This window comes from Octopus sinensis, linkage group LG7, assembly GCF_006345805.1.
Source record: "Octopus sinensis linkage group LG7, ASM634580v1, whole genome shotgun sequence".
Lineage (NCBI taxonomy): Eukaryota > Metazoa > Mollusca > Cephalopoda > Octopoda > Octopodidae > Octopus > Octopus sinensis.
In genome coordinates this window covers 88,790,718-88,802,161 of record NC_043003.1, presented here as the reverse complement: position 1 = coordinate 88,802,161, position 11,444 = coordinate 88,790,718, and the positions used below count along the sequence as shown (strand labels likewise).

The window sequence follows — 11,444 nt, the reverse complement described above, 5'->3', positions numbered from 1 at the left end:
TTTTATGCAATATTTGTTTAGCATGTTTTCCATTTTGGGGCTTTGTAAGGCTATTGGCAGGTTTGAACGTATGATTTGGAACATGTTGGTAACTCCAGGGTTGTGTGTGTTTATGAAAAGGATAATGTTTTCTTTGTTTTTAGTTTTGGGTGTCCTGAGTTGTGCGATGTCTAGTTTCGTTGCTCTTGAGATTCCATTTTTTATTAGTTTAAGGGGGTATTTTTGTTCTAGTAGGAAGTTTTTAAGTTCATCTAGTCTTATTAGGCGTGTTTGTGAGTCAGTTACTATGCTGTATATACGTCTTGCCATACTATATGGGATGTTTCTTTTTATGTGGGATGGGTGGCAGGAGTGGAAATTTAAATATTGGTGTGTGTCGGTTTTTTTGTAGTGGATGTCTGTTGTGATGATGGAGTTGTGTATCTTGATGTTGATGTCTAGGAAGGGAAGTTCGTTGTGGCTAGTCTCTATTGTGAAGTTGATAGATAGGTGCAGCGTGTTGAGGATGTTGTGGAATGTTCGTAGGTCTTCTTCTGATGTTCCAAAAGATGAATCAGTTGTTGAGGTAGCGTTTCCACTTTTTCTTGATGTCTTCTCTGAAGTCGTGTTCGAAGACTTTCCCTATTTCATTGTATAGTTTGTTCTCAAGGAAACCTATCACCAAGTTGGCATATGAAGGTGCGAATTTTGTACCCATAGCCGTGCCCTTTATATATATATATATATATATATATGGAGGCACAATGGCCCAGTGGTTAGGGCAGCGGACTCATGGTTGTAGGATCGCAGTTTTGATTCCCAGACCGGGCGTTGTGTGTTTATTGAGCGAAAGCACCTAAAAGCTCCACAAGGCTCTGGCAGATTGTGGTAGCGACCACTGCTGTACTCTTTCACCACAACTTTCTCTCACTCTCTCTTCTGTTGGCCTGCGTGCTTAGCCAGCGGGGTGGCATCATTTGAAGGCTAAAACAATGCAAAGTGCATTGTGGCCAGCGATGTTAGCAACATCTGAGAGCCTGGTCAGTCACAGTGATATATATATATATATATTTTACTGGTAAAATTCTGTTTCTACATGGGGCAATTCAAATGTGGCGGCAGGAACGATGGCTGGAAGTTGATGGACCATGAGATCCCTGAAGATGAGGACTTACTTCATCTTGTGAAGGGATGGGGCTACTGTTCACAACAGCATAGAACAAAGTATATGATAAGAAGTGGGGCAAGTTGTACTACTGACAGGACAGTGGGTAGTCTGGAGAGTACTGAGTAAATAATGATTTTCTGAGTAGTACAAATAAACTAAACTTAGAACTTTCAGGAACTAGTGCTGTCAATGAAAAAATTAAAAACATTGATTAAAATAAGAAGTTGGTCTTGCATCATAAAGATGAGTTCTGTAACAGGGTCTTGCTTGAAACATCAATGGTCTAATTCCCTCATGACCTTATTTTATACATAGTTTACTGCCTCTACTCATCATATTCTGTTTTCGCACTCAGGAGTGAAGGAGCCCTTGTAGTGGCACAACCAGTCAGTGCCATATTGGATGAGATCTTGCAGCAGCCATTGCCATCTCTGAGACTGGAGCGATACCTCACCTGCATCCATTTGCCATGCGCGAGATCACAACGAGTGTCACGATGGCAAACTGTATATAAGGGCAAAACAGAAATAGATTCATTCTCTCTCTCCGCTTCTACGTAGCAGCGCTTGCTGAGAACATTTCACTGGCTGGGCCTGTCTGCCTGTTGTACCTCCAGAGGCAATGTGCCAACACTAATGGAGATACAACACCACGCACACAGCTCGAGATGGTTGCTGAGAGCAACACGCTTCACCTATTTTGTGAAACTTGTAAATAAACCGGTTGTAAATTGCTTTGTACTTAAAGAACTTCTTTCTTCGCCTGAACTACATGAAGAACAAGATATAATGGGAAAAGGTGATATTCTGCCGATATTGTATACCTTGCCTTCCATAATACTCCCTTTCCGAAAAGTGCATACTTTTCAGTTAAATTTTGAAGAAAGGCGCTTTTGAGGTTCTCTTCTCCCAAGTTTGTTTTCTCAGAACTCTCTTTAAAATTCATATGTTCTAATGTCATCTTGTAGGACGTTTGTTAGAATTTCAAGCGGAAAAAAGCTCTCATTCTGGACATTCGTAGTAAGCAAAGTCAAGGCAGGAGGAACAACCCAATCCCTCTCCCAGTTTATCCTAAATTTTATCAACATAATTGCAATCAATATCGTCGAAGACTTGTCTACATTATTTTATTTACAAAATAAGCGCTACTTTCCGAAGTTATGGCAAAATAAAGTCACAGGGCACCAATCTGTAGTTATGCCTACGAACTGCTATAAGTCTCAACAGATTTTCACATATAAAAAAGTGGTAAGAGGACTGTTTGTCAAACGAGAACAAATATATTTCAGCCCATTTTTTTTCTTCTCAAAATAAAAAGGTTTTGCATTCCTCTTAACACCTTTCCCCTAAATGAAAACATGTTAAAGTTTCGTCAATAACAGAAGAGGAATAAACAAAACAAACATTGAAGATTTTGAGATTGTATTATTCATTATGTTTTAAATGTGGAATTGATAACTTAATCTTATCCATAATTATATTATAAAAAAATATTCGAAGGATTTCTGACATAATATACCGCGTGTTAGGACCGGAAGTTGTCCTGAATACCAATATCCGTTTCCGCTTTCTTTAGCGTCACAGTTAGTTGTGAAAAAACGGTTAATGCATGTCGTTCTAGAACCATGGATGAATTTCGTCGGTTTTTAACTGATTGCAAATGGTTAGATAACTTAGCTCCAAACATCGTTTCCGAAATAGAAAGTTTTCTCTGTTCTTTGCAGACTAAAGCAGATGAATGGAAGGAAAAGTTCGAAGTACATCGCTGTACTTGCGGTAAGTCATTGTTTTGAACAACTCTTCTAAATTTTAGAAATTCTCAGAACTGAGGATTATTTTTATTGGGAATTGGTTAGTTTTCGAAGTAATAAATAATAATGAATTATTGTTATATTGCATTAAAATCGACAAGAAAATCCATTACTGCTTTCAAATCTGCATACTTATTTTAAAATAAATGAAAAAAAAAAGACTTCCAAAATTTGTTATTCTTATTGATGTTTGAGTATAGCGTGCCATTTTTATTTTCTCAAACTATTTTCCCAATGCGCAGCTGTGTCCACAGCGTTTGCCATCGACGATATATTTTGGTAGAGTTTTAGAAGTTATTGCGTTGTTCTTTGGTGCGAAATTATTGGGAGAATTGTCTTCTGGCGGGTCAGACGACCGAATAGAGATTTAAATCTAGTTGTGGATTAAAATAATAGAAATTATTCAACTAATATTTCTTATGGCTTGAAATACGAGAGTAATTAACTTAATTTTGTCCTTTTTAAAGCTAAAATGAAATGAATTTAATCACACAAACTGAAGCTTCTCTTTTGCAATTAAAGGATTTCTTATAATGTTATGGTAATATGAGTTTGCAAGTAATTAAATTTAATATTGTTAGAGCAATAATTTTACTCATGAAAGTTTTTCTTTTATCTATCAAAACAAACTTATATTATGGGACAGTAAATCCATGAAATAAAGAGATAAAATAATTACAAAAAAACCCAAAAAAACGATCATAATATTTTTTGAATACTTGACCACTACTATGTTCATATGTTTCAAGTAACGATCGAAAAGTTCTTTAGAATTACGATTAATCAACTTTTAAGTTTTTCTTGCTGTGGTTCACATAGTTTCAGATATGAAAAAAAGTACTACACACCTCTCACTTGGATCATGACAATGAGCGGATGGCGGGATAATGGGAGAGGTATTATAATTGGGACCGAAGGGTGAGTGGACACTACACGAGTATACATTTCGTTTCGTTGAGTTGTATGTATAAATTTGTTTTCAAATTCTGACGTATAACCAGAAACAAATGGCATAACTACAGATTTCGGTATTATTTGATCCTTTCACCCGGCACGATTTTCACTAATAAAAAACAAAAAACACGTGGAATCAAGTACCCTGACGACCTAATAAGCTGCAAGCCTCTTATTTTTGTTCAGAAGGAAAATAGAGAGGGGGGGGGGCATCCCATAATCATTGGAATTTTTTTTTTTTTCGTTGAATGACCTCCTGGTCATTGAAATTGCCGAAATGCAAGAAATTAAAGAACAAATAGCTTACAAACTACAGAATTTTCTCAAGAAAGCCAAGAGAAAAAGATGTCTTATAAACACATTCTACCAGTATACGAAGTTTAAAAGTTACAAAGAAATTATTTTAAAAATCTGCTGGTCAAAGCGAAAAGATCTCTATTTTCAAATATTTTTTGCTATTTCTTTCTCTACACATAATTTTAGATAACATTTTACAGAAATACGTTTTCAAGAGAGTGTGGATTACATTAGATTGAAAATTGAAAGAAGTTTGAAATGAATAAGTGAAAATGCAGAGGTTAAGGAAGTGTGTGGAGAGATAATGGACGATAAATTCATCTAAAAAAAAGCATGTTAGAGTTTTTTCATGTATATGTGAAACAAGTAAAAGTATAATATTAAAAATATCTTTCTCCTATGTCTTAAAATCACTGGATATAATATATATAGTAATCCCAGATTGCAGAATAGATTTGAAAAACTAAAGCAATTTTTGGTGCCGAAATGAGTTTCATTTTTGTGTGGAGAGAGAGTGACAAAATTTACCTAAACTTCCAATGGTATAACAATTTATCATCGTTTAACATCCGTTCTCCATGCTAGCATGGGTTGGACGGTTCGACCGGGGATCTGGGAAGCCAGAAGGCTCCTGTCTTATCTGGCAATGTTTCTACAGCTGAATGCCCTTCCTAACGCCAACCACTCCGTGAGTGTAGTGGGTACTTTTTACGTGCCACCTGCACTGGTGCCAGGCGAGGCTGGCATCGGCCACGGTCGGATTGGTGCATTTTACGTGCCATCGGCATGGAAGCCAGTCGAGGCGGCACTGGCTTCGGCCACGGTTCGGATGGTGCTTTTTACGTGCCACCGACACGGAAGCCAGTCGAGGCGGTGCTGGCATCGGCCACGATTCGGATAGTGCTTTTTACGTATCTCCAGTCTAGGGGTCTTGGCATCTGCCGGGTGCCAGTCATAGGATTGGTTTAATTTCGATTCCGATTTCACTTGCCCCAACAGGTCTTCGCAAGCAAAGCGGGGTTGGCATAGGTGCCTGTCGTCGGATGAGGTTCGATATCGACTTCGCTTGCCTCAACAGGTCTTTGTGTGTCCAATTTAGGAAAGGCATGCATAAGTGGGCTGGACTCACTTGTCCTGCCTGGTCTTTTCACGCACAGCATATTTCCAAAGGTCTCGGTCGCTGGTCATTTCCTCAGTGAGACCTAAAGTTCGAAGGTCATGCTTCACCACCTCGTCCCAAGTTTTCCTGTGTCTACCTCTTCCACGGGTTCCCTCCACTGCTAGGGATTGGCACTTTTTCACACACCTATCTTCATCCATTCTCGCCACATGACCATACCAGCGCAATCGTCTCTCTTGCACACCACAACTGATGCTCCTTAGGTCCAACATTTCTCTCAGGGTACTAACGCTCTGTCGAGCATGCACACTGACATTACACATCCATTGGAGGATACTGGCTTCATTTCTCACGAGCTTACGCATGTCCTCAGCAGTCACGGCTCATGTTTCACTGCCATGTAGCATGGCTGTTTGTACACATGCATCATACAGTCTGCCTTTTACTCTGAGCGAGAGGCCTTTAGTCACCAGCATAGGTAAGAGCTCCCCAAACTTTGCCCAGGCTATTCTTACTCTAGCCGTTACACTTTCAGCACACCCACCCCCACTACTGACTTGGTCACCAAGATAACGGAAGCTATCAACTACTTCTAGTTTTTCCCCCTGGAAAGTGACGAAAGTTGTTTTCTGCAGATTTTCAGAGGTTAATGCTCCCGAGCATCTGCCACATACAAAAACCATCTTCCCAGTTAGCCTTCCTTTGACATTGCTGCACCTCTTATGTGTCAATAGCTTACACTGGGTACATCTTATAGAGTTTCTACCTACACCTTTTCTACAGATCGAGCAGGGCCATCTTCCTGAAGACATTTGTGGATTGTCTACCTTCCTACTTATTAGTACTTTGGTTTTAGCTAGGTTGACTCTAAGGCCCCTCGATTCTAGACCCTCCTTCCACACCTGGAACTTCTCCAGTTCTGATAGTGACTCAGCAATTAGAGCAAGGTCGTCAGCATATAGGAGCTCCCAGGGGCAACCTGTCTTGAATTCCTCCGTAATTGCCTGGAGGACTATGATAAATAGGAGGGGGCTGAGTACTGAACCCTGGTGGACCCCAACCTCTACTTTGCATCATAATTATATATATATTATTATACATCATTACGTTTAACGTCTGCTTTTCATGTAGACAAGGAGTTGGGAACATGAGATTTCTGTTGACTCATCCAGTTGCAATGAGTACATAGGACTGCTCTTCACAGCAGTCACCACTTGCAGTAGAATATCCTCTACTCATGTCCAAAATCCAACTTTTGACTGTATCATTTGAAAGGGAAATTGTCCTCAACTTGTGTGCCTGCTGTTCTCCAAGAATCATCTTCATTGTTTCCAGAATGCAAAGCTTAATCAGCTCTTAAATGGTATGAGGCTTCTTGGCTTGTGCTGTATGAAGCATCCAGCGCTGCTTTGTTCTAACAAGTGAAGTGAACAGTGGAATCGATGTGACAAGCCTCCAATATCGTAGTACGGTTGATATTGTTGACATTAGATAAAGAATATACTGTAACAGTGTTATAAGAATACAAAATAGAAACAGCAACAGTAACAAGCATGTAACGAACCAACAATCAATATTTTCAACACACTAACTCAAATTGTAAACTATGCCTGGACTTTGAAGATGAAACTATGAACTAATTTCTTTTATTAGGCACAAAAGCTCTTATACAGATGGGACGATACAAGGATAGACAAAATAATACAGTGAGGTTCACAAAACATAGCGGATGAAATTATGAATAAAATGAGATGAAATGTCCCCCACAAGCAGGCAGTTCCATTTTACTGTTTATGTATCACATTAACTTACAGTTCATTATTCTTTTTTTTTTCCATCATTTTAAAAAAAAAAGTTCCTTTATATTATGTCATCAAATGCCACCACTGGTAGCAACTCATTGAATCGACACTGTAACGGTGATATCTCTATCATTTCCCTGAATAGTTCCTTCAACTTTTCACCTTTCTCTTTTACAAGCAAGACAGCTTTAAATCCTTCATTGCATGGTTGAGGTGCTAACTTCACCCTAATTACATTTTTCATTTTCGTGCTGCTTTTTTCAATTTCTACATTTTTTTCTGTACTGTATCATAGTTCTTAATTGTTTTCCCTTCAGTGTTACTTTCTGATTTCCATCAGTAATCTCTTCTGCTGTTGCTGGTGTTTCCATCTCTTTCTTCTCTGCTTGTTTCTCACTCGATGTTATTGTCATTTCTCTTCTATCTTCCTTTTTTACCTCTCCTTTTACTTTCTCCTCCATGCTAGTTTTCTCCTATCTTCTTTCTCTTCACTGTATACTTTTCTTCTATATTTTCTACTGGCCTTTGCTCCTCTACGCTTTGAACCTTTTCCTCTCGTTTCTGTTCCCTCTCCATTACCTCCTCTTCATGTTTCTGGGACACTTAGCCTTCATGTCTCCCCGTACTCCACACTGAAACCATATGGGTGGTCTTCCCTCCACTACCATGCTTAGCTTTGTCTCGTCAGGTAATACTACTTCTGCAATTTTGTGGAGGTCTGGTAACTGATGTGGACCGTCACCTCAAGGCTGTATCCCCATCAGTTTACCTCTGTTGTTGTAATTTTGAGGATTTTAGTCTCCTCCTCTGTGTTGTAGAGGATAGCTGCCACCAGCCATGACTTGTCAATCTCTGGGGGCACTCTACCAATTCTAACACTGGCTGCATGATTACCACAGTAGGACTCTTGGTGGCAAAGTCTGTGTTTTCGTCTTTTCTTCCTCTTCACCACTATCTTTCTTCCGGATTTTACACTGGCCTCTGCTCCTCTATGCCTTGTATGTCTACCTCTTCTTGCTGTTCCCTCTCCATCACATTCTCTTCCTGTTTCTGGGGACACTTAGCTTTCATGTGTCCCCATACTCCACTTGGATAGCATATGGGAAGTCTTACTTCCACTACAACTCTCAGCTTTGTCTTGTCTGGCAATACTCGTTCCTCTGCAATTTTGTGGAGGTCTGGTAAACTGATGTGAACCGACACCTCAAGGCCATATCTCCATCAGTTTACCTCTGTAATTTCCTCTTCTGCATTATAGAGAATGGCTGCCACCAGCCACACCTCATCAATTTCTGGGGCACTCTACCAATCCTCACTCTGGCTGATAGTAGTATCCACTTAGTTGATCTCAAAGGCACAGTGGAGTGTTTTATTGCTTGTTCACTCGCGAAGTGTACATGCACTGTACCGTATTTCCTCTGGTGTAGTATGTCGTTAGATCTTTGACTTCCCAAGCATTGTTCAACTACCTCTACTGCAATTGCAATAGACAGCGTTCTGTATATCACTGTCCTTCTCTCTGTCTTTTCAATAACTCCCTTAGGTGGTGTCAGCCTCAGGCTGTGTCCTTCCTTTCTTAACAGTTTATTGTTCTTCTTGAAATTTGTTTCTTCCAGTTGAATTTCTCTAATTTTTAAGACATCAGCTGTTAGATTATTCCCAGTCACTGCAGTGTAACTGCCTGCTGGAACTGGTCGACATTCCACAATTAGATAGTAAGTGCCATTCACTGGTCCAACATAATCGATATGTAACCTAGACCATGGGTTCTCAGTCTCTAGCCATGATTGATATTTTACCAGTGGGGCTTTGGCTGTGAGCATGCAACCATGACAAGTTCTCACCAAATTTTCAATATCCTGGTCCTCAGAGCTTTCATCCTTGACACTCATGGGTGTCCACTGTGGAATTGCTGCAATACATGTTTTTCTGATGTAGTCTGTACTGCAACTCTTTGCACATACATCAGAATATTGTCTCATATTGAGAAACTACTCAAATTTTCTATTTTTATTCTGCTTATTTTTTTAAAGCTTCTTTCATTTTTGTTATATCCTCATAGCCTACAGATTTCATCATTATGTCCTGTGCAGTTACTGGCAGTTCTTGGATAACATTAGTCATACATTTTATTTCATTCTCTGCCTGCAGTGTGGCTATCATGGTATCCTCTAGTGGTTCTGTATTTTTGGGAATTAGTCTTAATAGACAGTCTGCATGACCAATTTTTTTAGATGGAATATACTGCATTTTGAAATGGTAATTTAGTAATATTATACCCCAACATTGTAGTTGGTTTGCTGTTTGGGTAGGTAACCCTTTCTTTGATCCATAAATTGACAGCAATGGTTGATGATCTGTTTTTAACAGAAAACAGAAACCTGTGAAATTTTTTTACAGCAAAGATAATCAATAGGGCCTTTTTTATCTGACTATTTTTCTCTGTCGTTATCAGCGAGCACAAAACATGAATCACTGGTTTCATAATTCCATCTTTATACTTGTGTAGCAAGACTGCTCTTATTCTGTACTCTGAAGCATCAGACACTACGACAATGTCCATTTCAGGATTGAAATGCACTAGAGACAAGTCTGCAGTTAGAAATTTTTTTATTTCTTCAAACGCATTTTGGTATTTAACTGACCGATTCAATGGAGCTCTTTATGCATGTTAGGAATGTAGTTTTGGTAGTAGTTTACCAGCCCAAGAAATGCTTGTAATGTTGGTTTATTTGTTGGAGCATCTGCCTTTGATGGGTCAGGCTGTCTACTATTTTTCTCAATTATTTGTCTTAAGTACTTAATTTGAAGCAAAACATTTCACATTTATCTTCGCTCAAAGTGAACTCATGCTCTTTAATTTTCTTGAACACAGCTTTTATATGCTTCACATGCTGTTCACTTCAATTAATCTTGATCTATATATCATCCAAATAAGGGATTGCAAAGTCACAATCAGATAACATAGCGTCCATGATTTGCTGATATATTGCTGGCGCAACCTTTAATCCAAAAGGTAACCAGGTATAACTGTATAATCCTCTATGTGTATTTATTATCAGATACTTTGAGCATGTGTCATTTACTTTAATCGGTAGATTGGAGTCAGATTTAATTTGGAGAAAATGTTTCCACCATTTAATTTTGCAAAAAATGTCCTCTGGAGTTGGGAGTGGATGGTGGCATGTTTTTAAGCAGTTGTTTCATCCTGTAGAGAAATCTGCACACAGCCTAATCTTATTTTTCTTTTTAATGCACACCATGGGTGCCGCCCACTTAGAATAATCCACCTTTTTCACGATTCCACTCTTTTACAGTCAGTCCAACTCTTCATTTACAATTTCAGTTGCTGTTAGATTTAAATACAGGCACAGCATTTTCACTTAGTTTAAAGCAGGTTTCAGTCTTTTTACATGAACCTATGTCCTCCGATAGTACTTGAGGAAACATCTTTTTCAATTTTCTCTTCAATGCCTCAGATGATTTATTTTTAATGGGACAACCATTTATGTTTTTGCAGTAGAGATTTATGGGGAGGGGCCAGAAGTCAAATAACTCCAACCAATCTGCACTGAACATATTGATTGTATTCTCCACAATGAATATTTTTGCTTTGCGTGTTTCTCCTCAAAACATGATGTCTGTACACATTTTGCCCACGAAATGCAATTTATCGCCTGTCACACACCACGTGTAATTTTCGCTGTTTTACGTAACCTCAGTTTCCCGATTTTTCTCCATGTATCCTAATTTATGATTGAAATATCACTACCTCTATCCAACTGTAGTTTACTATTTCACTGTTTATTTTTATGTGTACGAATTTTCTTGTTTTTGTGTTGTATTCACTTTCTGCTGACGCACGTAATCTTGTCCTGCAGTGTGAGCTCTTGTAACCAAGTTTCTGATAACTAAAGCATTTTTCAGTTTTTAAATGGACACTCTTTTCTGAAATGTAGGCCTCCACATCCGTAACATGGATTAGGGCCCTGGCATTCTCTTTTGGTTGTACTTACCGGGTTAATACATCTGTATTTTTGCAGAATCTTTCTCTTGAATTTTTTTCACATTGTGCTTCAGATTTATTATTGTTTGACGTTCTTCTGCTGGTCTGTAGGATTAAGTCTTGTTTCGCTTGCTCCATTTTTGAGAGAATCCTTGCCCGATTTTCTTATGGGTTGCTGTAAGAGCTTGTATGAAGATAAGGGATTTAAACATACCCTGAGTGAATTCCTGAAGTTTAAAGTTTTCACACATGATTGACCACTCTCGCATATGTAATAAAGTCATCATCATTTTTTGTTAAGTTCCAAC

The 11,444-nt window shown here is 38.7% G+C and overlaps 1 protein-coding gene across 1 annotated transcript in view; it reads left to right on the top strand.

Moving 5' to 3' along the window:
* Positions 1-2,704: 2,704 nt before the first annotated feature.
* LOC115214460 (nucleoprotein TPR) overlaps positions 2,705-11,444 on the top strand; it is a 136,549-nt gene continuing 127,809 nt past the window's right edge. The window contains exon 1 of the mRNA XM_029783658.2: positions 2,705-2,922. Coding sequence (XP_029639518.1) covers positions 2,772-2,922 — 151 coding nt within the window. The 5' untranslated portion in view covers positions 2,705-2,771. The remainder of the gene's footprint in view (positions 2,923-11,444) is intronic.